Source organism: Oryza glaberrima, chromosome 10 (assembly GCF_000147395.1).
Source record: "Oryza glaberrima chromosome 10, OglaRS2, whole genome shotgun sequence".
NCBI lineage: Eukaryota > Viridiplantae > Streptophyta > Magnoliopsida > Poales > Poaceae > Oryza > Oryza glaberrima.
Genome location: NC_068335.1, coordinates 21,366,604 through 21,389,037, shown reverse-complemented (window position 1 = coordinate 21,389,037; position 22,434 = coordinate 21,366,604). Strand labels below are relative to the sequence as shown.

Sequence of the window (22,434 nt, the reverse complement as noted above, 5' to 3'; positions counted from 1 at the left end):
GTTGCTGCTGGCGGCGGCGAGGTAGGGGATCGATGGTGGTGGCAACAAAAAACAATTGAGGTGGACTAGTAATTAGGGTTGTTACAAGATTAAATGTATCTGGATCATCGGATCTCCATCCAACGGCCTATTTTTTTTCTATCATTTGGGGGCGAAGGCAATTATTAGATCTTTTAAAGTTTATTTTCTTTCAATTCTTTATTTGGTAATGTTGTAGCAATTCCCAATATGGGATTATTCTCATCACTGTTTTTTCCCCTTCCCTTGTCAGAAACATGTTCCTCACTCTCAAATGCATTGGAGACAACTGGTCACCAACAATCCATCCATGCTGGCCTGGTTGACTAGTTCAGTACTTCTGTCAGGAGATTCGCCATCATCATTTGAGTGAGTTCACCTTTACTCTATCTAATCACCACAATCAAGTTAATTTCGAGGCAGAGCCAGATCATATATTATCGACAAAAGGATCTGTTAACTCCCTGGTGTAAATGTGTAATCAAAGTGTCTTTCTAGCTAGGATCCTTTTTCAAAGGTTTCTCGTGCTAGCTGCTGATAAGTCATAACTTCAGAACTGAAACTATTATGAACCATGGTCTTGTTAAGTCATGTTTGGATTGATATAATCTACCTTTACACATCCCCAAAGGTGGTAGCAGACAGCATTAACGAACTGAATCACTTGGATTGAAAGCCATGGAGCAAGCACACATGATCCATCTCGTTGCCACGCCAGATATACAAGTAGATATAGCTTAATGATCACCACAATAATCAACTTAATGATATGGAGATAGAATATTCCCAACTCCTAGCATTTTTGACAAGGATCTGTTAGCTTCCTGGTGTAATCAAATTGTCTCTTTAGATAGCGTGTGTTAGGGGACGCACTTACGGGTGGTGATTGTAGTGTGCGTGTGTGTCTTTCGTGTAATCGTAAAAAAAAAAGTCTTTCTAAGATCTTTTTAAAGGTTTGTTATGCTAGCTGCCCATAACTTTTGAACTTAAATTCATATAACCATGTCCTTATTATGTCATGTTTGGATTGATCCACATAGCTTTACACATCCCCAAGGGTAGTAGCAAACAACATTTACTAACTGATGAATCACTTGGATAAAAAGTTTTGGAGCAGAGCTACACATGATCAACAATCCGTAATCCCGTTGCCACGCCAGATATATCTCGAGCCAACGAAGCTCCTCTGATGTACACCATAGGGACATATATCTCTCTGACGTGTGGGTCTATCGGGGTGAGCCTCACGTGTCAGAGACGACTTATGTCCCTCTGACTTTACGTTAGAGGAGCCTCTTCTATCTCGAGCCAGCTCATATTGATTATCCAAGTTCGTAAGTTTTTCTAAAACTTTTTCTACCTAACTCATGTATCTCCAAATCATGCTGTTGAAAAGATAGCTTAAGCTAAGCTCGAACGATCACGCATGATGATCGATGTTCAGAGCTTTGTGTGCAGAGGTGGAAGAACTAGCTTTTGTGTGCTTTGGCGGTTTGGCCATGCATGCATGCATGCGTGCTTCCCACGTGAGCTCGCCGGAGCGGGAGCACGGCTAGGTGCAGTGACGTGTGTCCACTCCCCGTTGATTTGATTTGTCTCGTAGCTGCAGCAACAACCGCCTTGGCCTCATGCTTCCCCGGCGAGCCACCAGCTGCCAATCCGGCCAGCTATTTAACAGCGCCATCGATCGATCGATCGCCAGCTGCAGCGAGCGTTTCGATCGAGATCGAGGTGGGCGGCGGCAATGGCGAGCAGCGGGGCGGTTGCGCTGATGATGTTCCACACGATGGAGCGGGAGCTGTTCCGGCGGCTGGTCGGCGAGCACGGGCAGCAGCCGGGGCCGATGAGGTGGGTGATCGCGCTGTGGCTGTGGCTCGAGTCCGTCGGCCACCACGACTTCGTCCGCCGCGTCGCCGTGCTGCCGGCCCCCGTCGTGCTGCGCTTCGTCGACGAGGCGCTGGCGTGCCTGGCGCGGCTGCCGCGGCGGCGAGGGGGCGCGGGCGGGGCGGAGCGGCGGCTCGCGGCGCTCGCCGCCGCCGGGGACGCCGACCCGGCGCTCCGCTTCCTCCCCTGCACCAACGCGCTCCTCGCCGAGCCCGTCGAGGGCCTCGCCTACTTCGACGCGCACCGCGACGAGGTCATGGAGGGCGTCAGCGACGTGTACAGGAACGTCTGCCGCGTCATCTTCGACGACGGCGTCGCCGCCGCCGACGACGACGACGACGCCGAAGCCGCCGCGTTCCTCCCCCGCGACGTGCTCGACGCGCTCGACGGCACACCACCACCGCCGCCGCCGCCGCCGATGTACCACCAGTACCACCACCACGCCGTCCACATGGCCCCGATGCTGCCGCCGCCGCCGCCGGTGGCCGCGCTGAACCCGATGGCCTCGCCATGGTTCCCGGTGCAGCAGCAGGAGCAGCCGCCGCCGCCGCCGCCGCCGCAGCCGCACCAGCAGCACGGCTACATCCCATTGCCGGAGGACTACCGCTCGCTGTTCATCACCTTCTCCCGCGGCTACCCGATCAGACAGGACGACATCATCAACTTCTTCAACTCGTAAACCAAACCAAACCCAGATCAAACACCTTCTTCTCGATCGATCTCTCGCCATGAATGATCATACCAACAACACCTTCTTCTTCAACATAGGTTGTACGGGCCGTGCGTGGAGTCGGTGATGGTGGAGAAGGCGGCGGCGGGGCAGCTGCCGGTGTACGGACGGGTGGTGCTCCGGTGCCCGTCGATGATCCCGGTGGTGCTCGACGGACAGCAGACGGCGAAGTACATGATCAAGGGGAGGCACCTCTGGGCCAGGATCTACGTGCCAAGCTCCAAGCCCAACTGAACTGAACTGAACTGAACTGAATACTACTACTACATATGCATGAATGCTATACACTTACGCTGATATAGTATCATCAAGCTGCAGCCAGAGCTATATTATCATATATAATCACATGATTAATTAAGTATGTGTTTAGCTATACTAGCTGAGAGAGAGACAAGTGTTGATCCATGTATGATCTGTTGATGTTTGTGTGTTAGGCATGCATGTCCAAGCATACTACCCTATCTAGAGCTTTGGACAGAGCTTAATTGCATGTTTTGCTAGCTTGTCACTCATGGAATAAATGTGTGTCTTTCATCATCAGTCTATCGATGTTTGTAGCTTGTGCATACGTTTTTGGTAATTTTGCAATGAACAGTGGATGCTATATACATGCATGTTGTTACCTAGTTAATTATGTGCTGCACTGCTACTTTATGTTTGTTCTGGTTGGCAATCAGGAAAGTCAAATTACAGAGTTGAGTTAGAGTGAAGAAGCCAAGGCTTATATCCCAGTTAAGTTTGTTTGTGCAGTGGAGCTGAAGTCACGCTAGGATTGACCTTCCGTTACTGTGTTATTCTATGTGGTGCCTCTTCTGTAAGTATTTACGTTTTATTTTTGTTTGAATTTACATATTAATTAATTGTCATTCTATGTACACTGGTTTGATTCTTGGACGGAGATTTAATATACAAAATAGTCTGAAAATTGACTAAATTTTTAGGGTTGACATCTATTCCTCTCCAAAGATTCTGATAATAATGTTTGGTTTTTGTTTCACGAAGAGTAGAATAATTGTGCATTCTGTTCAGAAAAGAAGGGAGCCTCTTCCAGCCCTATATTCAGGCTAAGATAGAGCATATGAAATATTATCTACTTGCTATCTTTGATTTCTGGTTAGACAGAAGCATCTTTAAATCATCTTCTGTAGGTTGCTGTAGCATTGCCAAACAATTTGCTTCTCTAACTAGAAATCCAGACATACATTAATTAATATTCCTTCACATAAACGAAACAGACAAGTCTAGGATACCATTGGAGGACTCCATGGATCCTGATAACTCCAATGCTAACAAATTGTCTGAAGGTAAGGATTTTCTTCAATATTATTTCAATCTCCTTAGCTCTCCGTGGGAGGTGTTGGGTGCAAATATGGTTACCACTATTTTTTTTAGGGTGAATAGCTAAAGTGGTCCTCCAAGTTTTATCTAAGCCTCAGTTTAGTTTTTGATGTTTCAATCTATCCATATTAGTCCTTCAAGTTTTCATTTTAGTTCAAACTTATCCTTGAACCAACAACTCTCTTGATAAATGACACTAATACCCCCATCATTCACATATATAAGAGAAAAATTGTATGCTTGATTTTTTTTAAGATAATGTATAGTAAATTATGTAAAACGAAAATAAATTATGTACTAGCAAGCTGTATACAATAGTAATTGCTTAAGTTTCATGTGCACATGTTGAAATAATGGGAAGTATATCTGCAATGTTATTTATTCATCTTGGTTTTCTCCCTTTTAGTATATAGTTGTATATAAATTAAGGGCAAAAGGGACATTTTCTAATAGAAATATTGACTAAAAATAACCATATGGCATATTAAGTAGGCCCAAGGATGATGTCAAGCCAAAACAAATATTTAGAGGAGCTATGTGGACAAAATGAAACGTGAAGGACCAAAATGAGCCTTCAGTGAAACTTGAGGGACTTAATTAGCTATTCACCCTTTTTTTTATATATCCAGTAAGTTTTCAGGTGCCTTCTTTCGCAAGGATAGGTTCTACTAGTTTTTACCACCAATATATCAGCTTCAACTTCATATGTTGAACCTTTTAGATTATATTTTGAATAAGGATAGGTTTTATCAATTGTCATACTAAATGACTAATCCAAATCATGTAAAATGTGGATATTAGTTATATTTTTAGGGTCAATCTAAAAATATGACGACATAGGTAAAAATATGTCAAATGCAATTATATTACAAATCTAATGTAATTATATATGTAATTTAGGGACTTACATATGTAATTTAGGGACTTACAATGTAAATACATGCTAACTATTTTTTCATGAAAAACATGACGGCACGTTTATAGCAAATCCTTATTTTTATTGCAGGACACTTCGGTCGAGCTGGAAATGTATGTTTAATTTTCATGTTATATATTTGTGAAGAATGTATATTGCACGCGCACGATATTACTAGTGTAGAACTAATTAGTCATATCCCTCTAGTCAATTAAGCATACATCAGGTTGTATATTGATCGGTTTTTCTCTCTTCACACATAAATACACATCTATTTCGTGATTATTTATTTCTTCAATTCTGTTGAGATCATGAACTCTCAACTTCTTAAGTATTACTGTATACCCTTCCTAAACGCTGTTGTTTTCCTTTGTATATATGCTATTTCAAATCGCCTTTTGCCCATTAGTAAATCATCTACTATGCTATTTTGAGTGTTCTGTAGAATATGAACCTGTGCAGATTGTAGCCAAAATAAAACTTACCAAGTTTTGTCAATACTAAAATTTTGACAAAATGGCAATATTGCCAAAATTTTGGCAGGATTTTTTATGTATTGACTAAATTTGGCAACAAACTAAATGTAAATATTTTTTTGATAACTTTATCAAAAAATGATATGGTTAAAAATAGCATTAAAGTGAACAGGACCTATATGCTGTAGTTGCCTGTATACTGTATTGATATTAGTGAAAAGTTGTAGTCTCTAATTCTCCGAACTTACTCCTTGGCTTTCACTATATATATTTCTGAAGATTCATATTGCATCAGAAAGAAATGCAAGGATGAGTGTTTCATTATCTTATTCTTACCTCTGCTTTCTGCATAGCTTGCACTTCTTTGGTTAATAGAAATTTTAGTGTCTTTGAGAGGTACCAACAGATAAGTATCAACTTAAAAAATATGGTACATCCCGTTATCTTCTTAATGACTGTAAAAATACTTGTACAGTAAGCTGCATGTGGAATGATGGAGAATCAGATTAAGCTGCATTTGTTGCAAAGACATTTCATACACGAGTTGATCCATCAACTAGTTAAGCCGAATATTCAATAACACAGGGGAGCAGATGCTGCCATTTTTACTGCACCTCTAATTGTGTTTACATCATATTAAGAGAGAGTTATATATATAGTATAACATATTATTTTTAGCACGCTTGTTCCAATACACCATAATAATTTAGCTTTATTTGTTTGCTCTTAATCTGCTGATCACTTAGAGTTTGTATAAATGTTGTTCCTTGCATAAAGCGTGGCCCCTCTCTCTCAATTTGTCGATATTTGTAGTTTGTGCATACGTTTCTGTATTTGCAGTAAAGAGTGGATGCTATACATTCATGTTGTTACCTAGCTAATTATGTGATGCTTTATGTTTAAGTAAAGTCAAATTAGAGAGGGCAAAAGATGTAGCACTGTTTCATCAGTTATGTTTCATATTCATATTGATTGTGCTGTAATACAAAGATATCACAGTATTAATCGCGTCAACCAGCACTAACTTATCCCCTTTTCTCCCATATCATCCGGTGGGATCTCAGCTAATGTTACTTCTTGAAGCTTGATGAGCTGAACACTCGGATGAATCATTGTTTAGAGCTTTGATGCCACAACATATATCTGAATATCATGTTTGTGAGGGAGCCACGGCGTCAGCGCATCCACCAGCCTTTTGATGTCATCCGAAGAATGAGAAGCACTGAGAGTTATTCGCAACCTGCAAAGAATTCATGGAAAGAAATAAAACAGTTAATCTTGGTTGAAACAGGCCCGACCTTATGTCGATGAACACTAGGACCATCTAATATCTGGACAACAAATTATAGCAAGCAGTTCAAAAAAAAAAGTCTAGCAGGGATTCCATCTTTGGAGAGCAGTAGCAAAGACCAAGAAAACACATTAATAAAAATGCATATATACCCTGGTTCCTAATCCAATTACAGTCTATGGTCCCTAGGAACACTGATGCTTTAGGTTGCTGAAGTCTATGAATAGAGATTAGGATGGAAAATGCTAGGAACAGAAAATTTTCAACCTGCATGAGTTGGGCGGTACTGTGGGTGGTCGGATTGGCGTGACATGAAATCCAGATCTTAGCATATCCCTGCAGTTTCAAAATGAAAAGATTAGAACACACAACTACTGATATTATCAAGAAACAAAAATGGGAGGAAGTGAGAACCTTCCAGCTCTAAGTGCTGCTTTTTCACTTCCAACTACAATGGAAATTATGGGACTTGTTATGTTGAGTTTTGTCAAAGAGGCAAAATACTGCACATGCCTCCAGATCACTGATCTCCGCCATCTCTCCTCCCTTGATACATAGAGGGCAGCTGAAATTAATTGATTCTGTTTAGAAGAATTCCTGATATTTACTTTGACAATGAGATAATTTTTACGTTAGTTAATGTTTTATTTAAATTCGTCCTTCTATGGATTAATGTGATAGAGAAGGTTTTCTATGCCCTTCCTCGTGAAAACAGTGTAACACAAACAGGTATATGTAGCAATCAATACCAGATTCCCATATCAATATTTTAAATTATTAGAACACAATGTGTAGAGTATTACCATACACAGAAGCAACTATTGGCACTGGTAAAGCAGTTGAAAATATGAAGGAACGACCTCGCGATTGAATCAGCCTCTTCCATCGGGTACTGCAAACAAATTTCAAATTATTATTCGTCATAAGATTGGAAATTGTAAAGACAGATTATGGCATGCATCCAAAATGCAGAGATTATGGCATGAAGTATTATCAAGAGAGGCTAATTCAAGAGAACTTCTATTTATTGAGTTTATAAGCATGAGGCTCTGAAATGCAAATTTCATAACCAAGACCCTGATAAATAATATTATGTGGTGTCCAGAGCATCTATTAACATCAAAAGTTAAGCACTTAGCGTAATTCCTAAACTATAATCGCCGATGCCCATAAGTTACTCAGGACAGCAACAGATATGGAAAATGTTTGAAGTCATCCAAGCATTTGTTCTAACATTTCCTGTTGGCCGTGATGAGCATGTCGCTACTGTTTACATATTATCAAGTAGGTTTTGTCTCAGGTATTTTATGAAGTCCTTTATTTCAAGGCATCTATGATTCATTTCCACAGTTTAATATGCACTGTGAGCAGTTCTTCCTTGCCAGATAACATGAACATGCCTTATAATAGAATACCTGCATGCTATAAAACCACCCTGGCAGCCAACAGCCTTGCTTAAGGTGCCAACACTTATGTCAATCTCATTCTCACATTCAAACAGTTCAGGTGCACCACCACCATTCTCACCACAAACAAGTGTTCCATGTGCCTTGAAAAGGAAATTTGCAACATAACTTGATTAATATTAGGCCAGAAAAATACTGTATTTCAGGGAAGATAATATACTAACATCGTCGATCACCAACAAAAACCCATACTTTCTGCGCAACTTGACAAGCTCAGGCAATGGAGCAAAATCACCATCCATGCTGAACAGGCTGCATTTTACCAATCAAAAGAGCTTCTGAGTTCGGTACCCTACTCACTAATACAAAGAATAAATGCTTCTTAAATGATGAAATTTACTTGGATATATAACTTGCCTATCTGTGACAACAACTTTCTTTTCCATTGAGCAACTGGATCTGCATGTGTAATCACAAACATGGTTTATAACTAAGTAAATTAGTGCTTAGCATTTTGTATGTTATGAGTTATGACTGGAAAGTGAAAAACATACAGCAAAAGTTCAAGATGGGACATGTCACAGTGCTTGTACACAAATGATACCACTTCTTGCTGTCGCTCAACAAGGCGAATCCCATCAATGATCGAAGCATGGTTCAGAGCATCTGAGAAAATTGCTATTCTTTCGTCCTCCGCAGGTTTTCTCCCAGCAGCCAACAGAGAGCTGATGTTTCCCAGAGCCGTCATTACAGCCATATTGGCAGAAAATCCAGTGGGACAAAGAAGGCAATCCTGTAGAAGGACTCTAGTAAGGCTGCAAGTTTTTTATTTTATTTTGTATACCGGGCACATGTGGTTGCTTAAATTTTGAACACAACAGTACCTCCTTTTTCTTCAGCTCTGCCAAAGATTCCTCCACCATTTTGTGATAAGTAGTATATCCACAAATTAACGCAGATCCTCTAGGGCCCATGCCGTACTCTTCAGCTGCCTAGTAGATACACCAGAATGTTGGCAAAGTTAACCACCGAAGCATTGATTCAGTCCACTCCATAGATCAAACAAGGAAAAATCGATCATGCGCCAGTCTAGGATTTGCCCCTCAATGAAACATGGTGCAAATCCTAGAGTGTCAAAAAAATTCTGCACCAAACAATAGCCATGGGTGCAAGAAAGGAGCACCTTCACTGCGGCATGGCGAATTGCAGGATGCGAGCTGAGGCCCATGTAATCATTCCCGGAGAAAAGAATCAGTTTCTCGTCCACTTTCTCTTCTTGGCCACTCCCCTCACCACCTAATCAAGTAAAACGATACATGAGAAGTTGGTAGAGTTTCTGCAAAACGAAACTATATTGATAACAACTAGAATTGTTGATAACACCTTTCCCATTAAAAATGATATTGAAAGAAACTAGAACATGTTGTTTAGGCTTATCTCAAAGGCAGTTATTACATGGAAGAAATAATAATAAAAAAATGAAAATTTGATATGCATGGAAGCAAAGCAGATGATAAAAAAAGGTTGGACCTTCAGCCAGCCATTGGTGGAGCGTTGCGCGGTCGAGCCGGATCTCGACGGCTGCGCGGTCCCACGGGCCTGGGCCGGGGAAGGTCTCCGGCGGCGCGGGCGGCGGCGCGAGGGCGATGGGGCGCGTGGCGCGCAGGAGGCTCCTGGACGCCAGCCTCGCCAGCGCGGCGTCCACGAGCGCGTCCCACTGCGCCATTCCGTCGAACAGCTTGAGGGGGCGGAGAAGACGAGGCAGATAGATGATAAGGGCGCGGGAGTGGCGGCGGCCGGGTGGTTGGGCCCACCCGTCAGCGACCGCGTGGTGGGTCTCACGACGTTGCTCCCTCCCGCCGCCTTCTCAGCGGCAAGACGTGGATTCGCCTCTCACATTCGACCACCCCTCCTCCTCGTATCCTCCATCGCCGCTCGCGCTCGCTCGCTCACCGCGACGGAGGCGAGTGGAAGAGAAGCAGCAAGAGGGACGTGGGATATAGACGCGCGGAATCCCATCAGGCGGCGGCGCGGCGCGGGCCAGCGATGAGGTGGCGGCGGCGGCGTGCGGCGGCGGAGGCAGCCGGCGACGAGGGCGAGAGGGCTGGTCGAGGCACAGAAGCCGTCCATCTTGATCCGACGGCTGCCGGCTGGCCCTAGGCTTCCGTTCCGTAGTGGGCCCAACCTTTTCTTCGTGGGCCCGCCCATTGAATAGTAGAGGGCTCTTTTGGAGGCCCATTTAGCGTTCGCAGATATCCGGCCCAAATAGGATTCCGCCTCTTGGAAGCCCAGTATTCAGCCCAAAATTTGCAAGTTAGTTATGTGGCCCGTATTTCTAGAGTTGCAGTGGGCTTGCTCGGCCGGACCAACTTTGAGATAGGCCTCAGCGTGCTCGTCTTGACCCTATTTTTCACTCGGTTAGCTGATGCTTTCGTCTTGGTTGCCTCAAAAGAAATTGACTCGACAGGCCACTGCAAACGATGTACTAGTACCAGTAACAATAACATTGTTTCTCACCATTTTTCAGTCCTTTATTAATTATGCGTTTAATAGGTTCGAAAACATGCTAACGAAAAACAAAGAAGTTATCGTTTGAAGTTGATGAAAAGAACTCAGTCTTAAGCCTAACTGCCAAGTGCCAACGATGTACCAGCAATACATGTGCCATTTTTCTCACCATTTTTCATTCCTTGATTAATTATGCGTTATTCTCCAGCACCTAATTAATTGCCTCACGGAAGACTACAGTGTAGAGATTCAAATGTGTTTTATGCAGCCAGATCATGGTGCTTTGGTACAGCTTCATCCCCACTGTTCACCTCAGATATGGCCAAAGATGCATCATATGCAGCTAGCTACCGCGATGATGAGTAAAAACGCCGCAAACCTAGCTAACGCGTATGCATGGTACAGATTGGTACGCACCGAAATCTGATGAGCGAATCAAACCTGCCGTGTGCCGATATTGCCTGATGCCATCGTCGCCGGACGATGTCAGGTTTTTCTCATGTCAACTCTGAAGTCAGTTCTAAAAAAAAAATAAAATAAAATAAAAACTCTGAAGTCACAGTGATAGTACTAACTCCATAATGCTTATATTTAAGACATACAATATACTATGATCTGTTATTCCTTTAAGTATTTGTAATTCCTTTTGTAAAAAAAAGACTGAGTTGTCAGTTTTAAAATTTGTGCCCAGTGTTAGCTATTTGAAAACAAATGAAGTATATATTTTGATAGTGTATATCTACTTGTAGATATGAAGATCGATTTTTTATCCGTTGAAGCACGGATCTATTGAGCCTTTCATTTCAGTGGAGAAAAACGTGGTAACACTAATATAAGCATGCATCCCCGAATGATTTTTGCAACCAAAACAAGGTTGTGGTCGCCATCTCGAATTCGAATGTAGAGTAGTATGGGGGGTGCATACTCCTACTGTACTCCTTTGTACTGTCCTAGCTCTTGAAAGAAAATAATGGGAAGCAGAGCACCGTTCTCTGTCGTAGCTAGTCTGTACTCCAATCGATTGGCTACATACACAATTGAGTAGTAGCATGTAGTATGGCCACAGTGATGAGGAGTGGAAGAAGACACACCAGGAGATAACGAGGAGAGTGCACTACGTGTCCCGGCAGCTGGAACCGAACGCTTGGATCCAATAGTTGAAATGGATTATTGCCGCCCTCCCAGCAAGCCGGGGGTCGCGCTCGCGCCATGGCTGTCGCCCGGGCATTGGACCGTGCAAACCATCGTCGCCGCGACGCGGCCACGCTCTGTGCAGCGGACACGAAGCATGCGCGCGCACATGGCGGCAGGCACATGCGCGGTGGATGACGCATCAGAACACGGAGGGCGCGTCGCGCGCCGATGTCCGGAGCGCGTGCGCGTTCACCGCATCAGGGCCAGGCAATGGGACGACGCGCGCCGCGCGGCGGCGCTTCGATCGATCGATCGACAATATGCATGCATTGATCGATCTCCCCCGTGGAAAACGAAGGCCGTTGACGGGTTGAGTGTACGTATAGGTATCCACTCTTACGATACGAAGACACATGCTTTCTACCTACACAAGTTCGTGTGGGCCGGCGCGTGAGGGCGGGAACGCTGATTCGTGGATATCAGAATTTGAACTCTTTTGGATGTACGCACAACTCTGACATGGAAACACCGTTAGCTTTTTCATTTGCTCTTCAGCTTACTAGTCGTGACTAAAATTTAAATTCTAAAACTTAATTTTAAAGTTATTTTTGATATTTTTTATCATAGCTTTTTTTCATTGTTTCTAAGTCGCTAAGAATATATATAAAAGATCTATTCACATATTATTTTTTATTTTTTAGTCAGTATTAAGTGTTACAGTTTATAATCAGTGGCAGGTGAAGCGATGGAGCTCGTAGTTAGTGTGGCAGTAATTACTCCATCCATTCTAAAATATAATAATTTTTTTTACAGATGAAATATATTTTAATACTACGAATTTAGGATATAGTCCTTCCGTCTAAAAATTCTTATATATTTTAGGATGGACGGAGTAGTTGTCATCTCTAGTCATTATACATACTATACATTTTGGACAACCAAATTAACCATACATTTTACCTACAATTTTTTTATCCTAACGACAAACTTTGGAGGGAGTAATAAACTAGTAGTGGTAAGTACACTCTAGAAGGAGAAAAGGAACTAAAAGCGAAACAGTGAATGGTTGCTCACAAAAGAGAATACCAACAAAAACAATAACAACATGCATCTGGAATCCAATGAAGGGAAAATCCAATGCAATTATGCGTAGATGGGGTTCACTTGCCACATACATCCAAGGGAGCAAGCCCAGCATGGCTGCATGCAAGGCAAGCACAAATTTTTTTTGCTTCCAAGAGACAGCAGGGCCTTCCAAAAGCCAGACCTCGGGTGCAGCCACACATCCCCTGGCCAAATCCATGTGCTCCAATCCCAATGCCATAATACTACTGCCCACTGGCCACTACCACTGCCATATGCTGATATGCCCCTTGCCTTGATTTCCACTTGCATGGGCTGCCATTTTCACATCCTAACCTGTTCCAGAACCTGCAATGGTCAGCTGTTCGCATTGCATTTTTCACATCCTCTACAGTACTACTGGTGCAGTAGTGATCACTGACAGATAGGTCCGGTCTCACATGTCAGTGGCTCATATCACACCAACAGCTGTTGATATAGAGAATCTCTTTGGTTGTGTGATCCCTTGCAGGATGAGATAAGATAAAGAGCCAAGCCAACAGGAGCTAATGTGGGCAGCAGCATGGAAAAGCCAGATGAGTTGTAAAATGGGGGGTGCTGCAGCACACATGAGGGGGAGGGGGTTTGTGGGCTGGTGTGACATGCCTTTAATTGGGGGGTGTGTCACCAGCAAGACACCAGGGTTTCTTGAGCACTTGAAAGGAACAATACATTGAGGAGCCCCTCATGGTGTCCTTGGCTGCCTTCCATGAATATTAGTCATCCCTTGAGGGCCAAGCTGTCAGTGACTGAACAGTCCTCCTCTTCCTCCTTTTGCATGGGCCCGTCCCATCACCTTCTACATTGATATGAGGTGAAATGGATGTGGATGCTGATATATGTCCCATGTTACTTGTAGATCAAAGTGGAACACAGGTGTTACACGCGTTTTTTCCCCTTTCCTAAAAAACCCCTCGGAATTTTCTCCTTAATTACAACATGTGGTGTGTTCTGGTTCATAACAACTTATTACATACCGAGAATTAGACCCTGTTTAGTTTCCAAAACAAAATTTTCACGCTCACATCGAATATTCGGACACATGCATGGAGTATTAAATACAGGAAAAAAACCAATTATACAGATTGCGTGTAAATTGCGAGATAAATCTTTTAAGCCTAATTGCGCCATGATTTGACAATGTGGTGCTACAGTAAACATTTGCTAATGATGGATTAATTAGGCTTAATAAATTCGCCACGCAGTTTTTTGGCGGAATCTGTAATTATTTTGTTATTAGACTATGTTTAATACTTCAAATGTATGTTCTTATATCCGATGTGATAACCAAACCCAAAAATTTTTCGCAACTAAACAAGGCCTTAAACAAGAAACTCGCTATAGATTAAGATGATGTAGATCACACGATGTTACTAATTAACCTACCACGTACTACCTCCGTCCAATATAATTGCAGTTATGGGTTTCCGTGACCAACGTTTGACTGTTCGTCATATTTAAAAAAAATATGAATTTTTTTTTAAAAAATAGTCACACATAAAGTACTATTCATGCTTTATTATCTAATAACAATAAAAATATTAATCATTTTTTAAAAATAAGACGGATGATCAAACGTTGGTCACGGAAACCAATAGCTACACGATGGAGGTTGCATGATTTAAGAAAGTTTCGTCCACCCCGTTTCATAGGACAAATAAACAAATTTTGGAGAAACTAGTACCAATTTGATGTCCTAGCCTCAACTACTAAAACTGGACCAACTAAAGCTCATCATACATACAACAAATAAAACTGCTTTTTATCTCACACAGTTTTTTTTTCTAACTTGTACCAGCAACCAAGGAATTTTTTTTTAAAAAATCATATGATGAACGAGCGAGCCTGAAATAAACACGGCGACACCGTGGGGACAACAACGGGGGGACACCAAGCATATATAGGACGGGTTTGAGGCCCCATCATCAGTTGTTTAATCTCCAAGTTAAAACTCTCGTTTGCATTTGGAACTCGCAATAAAAACCCCCCTCTCTCCTCACTACGCATTCAGACGCAGGCGCCACTCCGCCCGCACGCAACCTGTTCGACCTCGTGCTCACACTCTGCAGCTGCTAAGCTTGGTAGCTCGCCATGGCAATGGCGAAGGAGCTCCAAGAAACCTCCTCGTCTTCGTCCTCCTCGGCTGCCTCCACGTCCTCCTGCTCCTCCGCCGTCACGGACGCGTGGTCGTCGCCGGCCAGACCCAATGCTGTGGCCGGGGGGAAGAGGAAGAAGGAGGTGGTAGGAGAGGCTGATGAGGCTGCAGGCGGCGGCGCAGGAGAGGAGGAAGAGGAGGAGGCGGAGGCGGCGGCGGCGGGGAAGTCGTCGGCGGCGACGAAGAAGAGGAAGCGGAGCAGCGACGGGAAGCACCCGGTGTACCGCGGCGTGCGGATGCGGGCGTGGGGGAAGTGGGTGTCGGAGATCCGCGAGCCGCGGAAGAAGTCGCGCATCTGGCTCGGCACGTTCCCCACCGCCGACATGGCCGCGCGCGCCCACGACGTCGCCGCGCTCGCCATCAAGGGCCGCGCCGCGCACCTCAACTTCCCGGACCTCGCCGGCGTCCTCCCGCGCGCCGCCTCCGCCTCGCCCAAGGACGTCCAGGCCGCCGCCGCATTGGCCGCCGCGTTCACCACGTCCCCGTCCTCGTCGCCCTCCTCCTCCTCGTCGGCCGACGACGTCGCGCCATGCGTCGTCCACGCCGACGCCGACGAGCAGCCTGCCGCTGCCGCCAAGAACGACGACGACGACGGCTCAACCACCGCGCCGGTGGCGGCGGCGGCGGCGGCGGCGGTGGCGGATGAGCAGCAGCTGTTCGACCTGCCGGACTTGCTGTTCGACATCCAGGACGGGCCGTTCGGGTTCCCGGCGATGTGGGCGCCGCTCGCCGACGTCGACGAGGTCAATGCGGAGCTCCGGCTTGAGGAGCCATTGCTTTGGGACTTGGGAGTAACAGATGCTTAATCCCAAGGACTAAATTGCAATACACCACTAGGATTAATTACCACTTTTTATTTCTTCTTTTTTTCTCTCTCTTCTCTTTTTTTTCCTTTTCTTCTGTAGTTTATTACCTTTGGAAAAGCAGTATTTCTTTCCTCCTTTTCCCTTTTCTATTTACTTAATAAGGGGTAATATAATATCTAATATATATATTATACAAATACTACTGAGGAAAAAAAAGGCTATATATGTAGTACTATCTGCAGTAACTTAATTATAGTTATTGCTACATAGTTATGTGTGAATTCTGCTACTAGTTGACCTTGCTAGAATTTAGGTGATGTATACTGTGTACTCCATGTTCTGTACTGAGTTCCCAATGAAAAAAAAAAAGGTTAATCAGTGTGTAATGCAATGAGAAATCGAGAATTGAGCTGAAATAAAAATTCCCAGGAAGCTGGTCCAGCTAGGATGTTACTGGCTCGCTCCTGCTGACTTTGGTAATATTAAAACCCCATTCCTCTTTTGCATACTGATTTGTTTACTGGTGGCTACCGTTTAACCAAACCTTTGTTTAGCACTAGCAATTAGTAGCAAATGCAGTTAACTAATTGGTGATTTGGTTGGCTGGTCTTGGTCTCCTCCATGATCAAGTGGAGACAAAAGGTAGCATTCCTCATGTGGCTGCAGCATCTCAGCTCATCTCATCTTCTTCTCTTCTCCCCTGCTTTCTCCTTTGGCTACCCTTCTTTTCTTTTCTTTTCTTTTTTTTTATAAATCCTTTTTTTGCTGGCTGCTTTGGAAAGATCTTTTCCTCTTCTTGTTCATCATCTTCTTGTTCATCATCATCTTCGTCTTCATTAGGCTGGTACAGTAAGCATTTTTCCGATAAACACGGGTTCCATTATCAAAGATAGCAGGAACAAGATTTTGTTACACTACAGTGAGCACAGTTGTTTCAAGCAATGGCATCATATTCCAGTGAGAAAGCTAATGTTCCCACTTACCATGAGGCAGCATTTCTGGTCTGACCCTGCCCTGCCCTTTGCTGGATTAGGACACTGCCTCTCCAAACTAAGCAGCTACTCAAACAGTTAACATGTGAAAGACAAGACTAGTGAAATAACCCCTCTTGCTTGCAGTTGTTAACATCAAAGTCATCAGGCTGCCTCTTGCATGATCATGCCTAGCTAGCTAGTAGTAGAAGCTTTGCATTGCCATGATCCCAAACCAATTGTTGCTCGCTAATTAAGCTAATGCATTAAGTATGCGTGTATGTCATGTCAGGGTCAAGTATTTAATCAGACACGTGGATGGCCCAGATCATGAGTACATCCCTGGCATAGCGGATCCAGTGGTCCTCCTAATTTCACTCTGTTTTACGGAGACAAAATCGTCCATCTAATTTTTCAGTGAGTTGGTTGGCAGTTACAAACTGACAGGTGGGGCCATGCCACGGTGGAGGGTGACTCACCGCGCTAGGCTTCCCAATGCAACGCCACGTAGGCTACTGGATACTACTATGATGTCTCCATAGACATCTCGTTGTCTAATACTGAAAAAACAATTAGTAGTAAATATGAATATTTGTATCAATTTTAGAACTTAAATCTGTATAGACTGATTTCACCATAGGAAATTTAATTAAGCTATGTTCTTCTGGAGCGGTTGGGGAACCGCTCCCCTTCACACATAAAACAGGGATTAATGCATACTTAACTATTAGTTATAAAAAATTGAAAAATAGATTAATACATTTTCCTAAAACAACTTTCTTATATTTTTTTTAAAAAATTATTGTTTAGCAGTTTGTTAAGCGTGCGCGAGAAAACAGAAACATGTAGTCCTGAATTTAGGGTAAAGTCTGGCGACGCTCATTTCCTGTACTACACTCTGATCGGTGATCAGCTCTGCGTTAGAGCAAGTTTAATAGTATAGCCAACTGTTAGCTCCAAATCATCTATAGCCAATATAATAGCCAATTTATATAATAGTTGCTTACAATACTATTAATGCCTGATCTCACCTGTCATACACATATTACATCTTAGAGTCCGTGTTACAGCTGGCTACAGATTTGTAGCCCGCTGCTTTTCTCTCTTTCTTTTATCTCTTTAAAATATGTTTATAGTTGGTTTATAACCTGCTATTGTAAGCTCTTAGAGACCGAGTAGCGGAGGTTGCCTACGTGGACGACAAGCATATACACGTATACGTAAACGTGTACGTAGTGTACAGATGTCGCGCGCGCGTACACTGTGCAGGAGTACCAACTGCTACTGCACACAAAGTACGTACGCGAGCGACGTGTACGCGCCTGGACAGTGCACGGCTGTCACCCTCGTGTGCCATATTTAATTTCGCTTTTCTTTCGATTTTTGATCTTATCGACGTTGATTGGTACGGAATACCTCTCAAAACCGAAAATTATACAGGGAGAATTTTTTTTCTTGATCCTCACTGCAATTAAAGTTTTGTTAATCCTAGTTTCCAGGACCTAATCGTTCTGGGCAAAGATTAATTAAGACCATGGGAGCAAGATTAAGCAAAGAAGGTTGTTAGCCGTCCAATATTTTAGACCATTCGAACGATCAAAACAGGTGACACGACTCTGCTGAAGATCCGGCTATGCATGATTTTGATTTCCGATAGCTTGTCGCTTAGGGCGCACTTCTATAATAGAACATTTATAAATTTCAAGCATGCGTAAATATCTTCTTAAATATATTCTTACACTATCATATGAACACATCCAAAAACCGTTGTCAATGGGTGTCATGTACCAATAAAAAAGTGATTAATCATAAACGCAAGCACCCATGCCAAGCCCAGAAATTAAATCCGGGTAAACAGATTCAAACATAAGGAGCCTAACTAGTTAAGCTACGGTCATTTCACATCTTCTTAAAATATTTTAATTGGATACATGAAAATCACATTGTTAAAACTGTCTTGAAATTAGCATACTCTAGTAGTAAGTTTTATTTGGTTTAACAAATATGCTATATCATAAATTATTGACTATATATCAAAGACCATACTATACCTTAAGACAATTTGTTTGCATGACCGGAGAGAGCATCTCCTTTGAATTGATACGCACATCACGTCCATTTTTCCAGCTGAAAACAGGTGAAACACTCGCTAGCTAGCTAGTCGTTGGCCGGCCGGTAGGTCCGATCTCTGTGTGCCAATAGTAAGACAGCTCTACATGGAAAAACAATTCATGCAAATTCCCCCACGTTCTAAATAAGTTGAAGAACTGCATGCAATTAGAGTCACTTACATGCCTACTTGTCTATTGTCTCGAGAAATCGGAGTAAGGAATGAGCTTCAAAAATGGGTTGTCTTAATCAGGACGCGATCAGTGTTTGTTAGTTTGTCTCCTGTCTCAGCTAACGACAATTAATTAGTTGGTTACTGAGACTAAATTAATCATATCTTTCATTGGGTGAGCCCCCTAATTAATCTGCCAACTAGGGCTTGATTATGGCAAGATTAACAGATTTCATGGTACAAAATTATCTTGTAAATTAGCCCATATGGTGCAAGTAGTGCATTTTGTGGCTTGTCATCTAGTTAGACGCTGACCTGCTTTGGCACTTTGCGATCCTTTTCTGTGAGATATCGCACGGAAGCGACGGCAATCTGCATACATGAATTATTAATTAGGAAAATACATGTACAGTAGAGGTCCTAGCTAGAAAGCACTACTCATGAATGCAAAGGGAAAAAAAAAGGCAAAGAAAAGAAAAGGAAAATCTTTGAATGTGTGTGTTGGTTGCAAAGTTGTGATCACAAGCTCATCATGGCCTACTTATTACTAGTAGTAGGGTGCAATGCAATGCAATGACCGGGATGCAATATGATGCATATTTAACATGGGGGAAAAAAGATAACAAATGCATAAGTGACACTTCAATTTGACAAAGCAAATATACTGAAGTTGATGAAAAATATGCATGACATGTCTTGTTTATAAGGAAAGAAATATTATTTGTGGTATATGTACAAGTCATATATATTAGCAGCTAGCTAGTGACTACAATATATTCAACTACTAACTATTAATTCTCATCTAGAAATGTAGCCAATTAGCTTGACTCAATTCCGTCAAGGTAATTTAGAAACGTATGAATCTCAATCGATCTGACGATGCTGAAATTTTTCTATAAGAAAAAAGGCGAACTATTTAGCAAAAAAATGTAGGCCTCTAGAAAAAAATTAAAAAGAAGCAACCGTGCTCAACTCAAAGTGTGTTAACAATGACTAGGCAACAAACAAAAGGGTGCATATTTTTCTTTTTGGTAATTGACTAGCTAGCTTGGTTGCTTTCATCAAGGGGAAAAAAAAAAGAAAAGGAAAAAGTCTAGAGCAAGGACTGCTGCCTAGCTAGCACTGTGCTGTGGCAACAAGCAAGGAATAAAGCAGCCAACATGGCCTCAATTAATTAGTGCAATTGTGTCTTAAACTTGATGCATAAATCTCTGCAACAAGGTAAGTAATAGAGTAGATCAGGCATGCATATGCCTCTGAATCTGATACAGCCTTAACAGTTGTGTGGAGTGTTGGAAAGAAAGAAAGCTCATCATATGAATGCAACAGATGCTGATGCAATGGCTTTTACTTGCCATCATTAGATGCTTCACCATATGACAGTGCTCAACACTCATGTGACACTTTAGGGAAAATCAGGACCTCTTGTTGCCTCTTAGCTTGGACCCCAACAAAAATTAGGACTCCTTAAAAAAAGGTCGGCCAATGAAGTCCATGCATGGAAAAATCAGAGTAAAGTATCTTGTAATAAATTAATTAATTGTGAGCTGAATATATGTATGGCCATTTGACATGTTAGCCTGACTCCTTTTTCCTTCCTAATTGCCAGGCACATTGATCAAAGAAATCACTATTCAGTACCTGTTCATATCTTCTCCATTTTTCTATATGTACAATCTCCAAGAATATTCCTAACTTGGTATCGAGATTTTGATCTTTTGACTTAGCGATCAGTGATGCATGACTAGGTCCATGCATGGAAAGCAAAATCAAGCACAAGTTGCCAGTTTAAGTATGAGGATTTCAAACAGATCAACAGTTTGATCGACTACTTGATCACTGGTCTAACAATCTAGGAGTAGTAGCTAGATAGATAAGCAGATTGCACTTGGAAGTAAATTAAATTGAAGTGAACGATGAACACACTTTCAGCTCGGCCAAGTCAGGTTTACAAGCTTACAGCAAAGGAGATGTACTGAAGATGAGTTTCAGAAACGAACACATGGCCATCATTGAAATGCAGGACAAGATAACATGCAATGGCCACTTGATACATTATATGCGCAATAGGCATATAGGTCGATTTCTCTTGACGCTACGATAGATTGGTCCAATAAACTGGTTAGCACGAACGGGTTGTAAATGCGTAGTGGTACACTGGTACTTCTGTACTGCTCTTATCAATACTTGTACTGGTGACTTTGACCGGTAGTTGTGGGTTATAATTTATTTATCTGAATAGCCAAATTCTCTTGTGCTATCATTTCTTAATTAATTAGAGACCATACTTTGGTTGCGGTGGTATGTCGTTACTTGGAGCATATGGTCAGGGAGTGTTTTGCGTAGGAGTATAGGTGACAATTTAGTCTTCAGATTGATAGTCACGAACACTTCTTTTGTAATTATTTTTTTTTTACTTTTTAGGTGTGTTCTTTTGTGGGTTCAATGCATCGTAGTTATGCAGTGGCTAGGAGTGATTTTAAGAAGGTTATATCACCTCAACATAATTGGTCTTTATATCAATAAAAAGCTTCATTCATCATTTTTTAAAAGAAAGAAATCATACTTTTATTAATGCATTCTTAACTTATTAAAAAATGTTTGTTTAATTTGTGTTACGCTAGCCTATAAGCTTTTTGGAAGGAAACGAAAAACTCCAGAATCAAAACTTAATTTGTACCCCCTCCGTTTCATAATGTAAGTCATTTTAGCATTTTTCACATATGTATATAGATTCACTAACATCTATATGAATGTGAAAAATGCTAGAATGACTTACATCGTGAAACGGAGGGAGTAGACAAGAGTGAAGATGACAGCCCAATCTAGACGATAAAATAATCTAGGGGCTGCATTTCATTAATTACCAAACTCGTCTGCACTTGCAAGTACGTCGTAGCATAATGCAGGAGGAGCTAGCAGTCAAGTCACCGTTAGAAAAGAACGTGGCACCCAACTATACTGATGATAACACGAAAAGCGATGGAGCGTTGAATCCTTTGTTGCTGTCTATGCATATGATCCTTCACAGTTTATAATTGCTTTCTCCCAACCAAACGCTACATTAGCCCCTAGATTAGTAGGATACATGCATCAGGTGATTCACGCAAGCAAATAACCGACCATAAAAAGGGTGCATTAGGTGATGAATTTAGCATGCTTTTTTTTTTATCTGATTGATCATGTAGTGTAAGACAGTTTCCATTTAAATCAAGACATGGTGAGATGATCGTCACCGTAACTACACTGTCCCAATCTGCTGTACGTTTTTATCCAAGAAGACAAGCCACGCGATTAACTCCATCTTAGGAGTTTCTTTCAAGGATATCTGAATATTTACGCAAAGATCAAGCAGAGTTTATGTTACTGGCTGGCACTAATGATTTTCCGGGGGAAAA

General features: G+C 42.4%; 3 protein-coding genes across 4 annotated transcripts; 2 read left to right on the top strand and 1 right to left on the bottom strand.

Annotated features, from left to right (window-relative positions):
• The first annotated feature begins 1,762 nt into the window (after positions 1-1,762).
• On the top strand, positions 1,763-2,866 carry LOC127786143 (uncharacterized). Its single transcript, XM_052313473.1, has 2 exons — positions 1,763-2,577; positions 2,671-2,866. The coding sequence occupies exons 1-2, from the start codon at positions 1,763-1,765 to the stop codon at positions 2,864-2,866; spliced, it is 1,011 nt and encodes a 336-aa protein (XP_052169433.1).
• A 3,329-nt stretch (positions 2,867-6,195) lies between these two features.
• LOC127785730 (8-amino-7-oxononanoate synthase-like) lies at positions 6,196-10,161 on the bottom strand. 2 transcript variants are annotated; one of them, XM_052313130.1, is made up of 11 exons: positions 9,590-10,154; positions 9,243-9,355; positions 8,944-9,051; positions 8,614-8,852; positions 8,477-8,518; positions 8,284-8,371; positions 8,069-8,202; positions 7,457-7,545; positions 7,068-7,218; positions 6,921-6,989; positions 6,196-6,602 (listed from the first exon to the last, which is right to left on the bottom strand). In XM_052313130.1, the coding sequence occupies exons 1-11, from the start codon at positions 9,783-9,785 to the stop codon at positions 6,479-6,481; spliced, it is 1,353 nt and encodes a 450-aa protein (XP_052169090.1). In that variant the 5' UTR covers positions 9,786-10,154; the 3' UTR covers positions 6,196-6,478. The 2 variants fall into 2 exon arrangements, 1 of the variants encoding a protein (XP_052169090.1); XR_008019862.1 differs by lacking the exon at positions 6,196-6,602 and having other exon boundaries at positions 7,068-7,199; positions 9,590-10,161.
• Positions 10,162-14,777: 4,616 nt separating this feature from the next.
• LOC127786075 (ethylene-responsive transcription factor ERF034-like) lies at positions 14,778-16,272 on the top strand. The gene has a single exon (XM_052313401.1). It carries the CDS (start codon positions 14,915-14,917, stop codon positions 15,782-15,784), a length of 870 nt encoding a protein of 289 aa, XP_052169361.1. The 5' UTR covers positions 14,778-14,914; the 3' UTR covers positions 15,785-16,272.
• Positions 16,273-22,434: the final 6,162 nt, after the last annotated feature.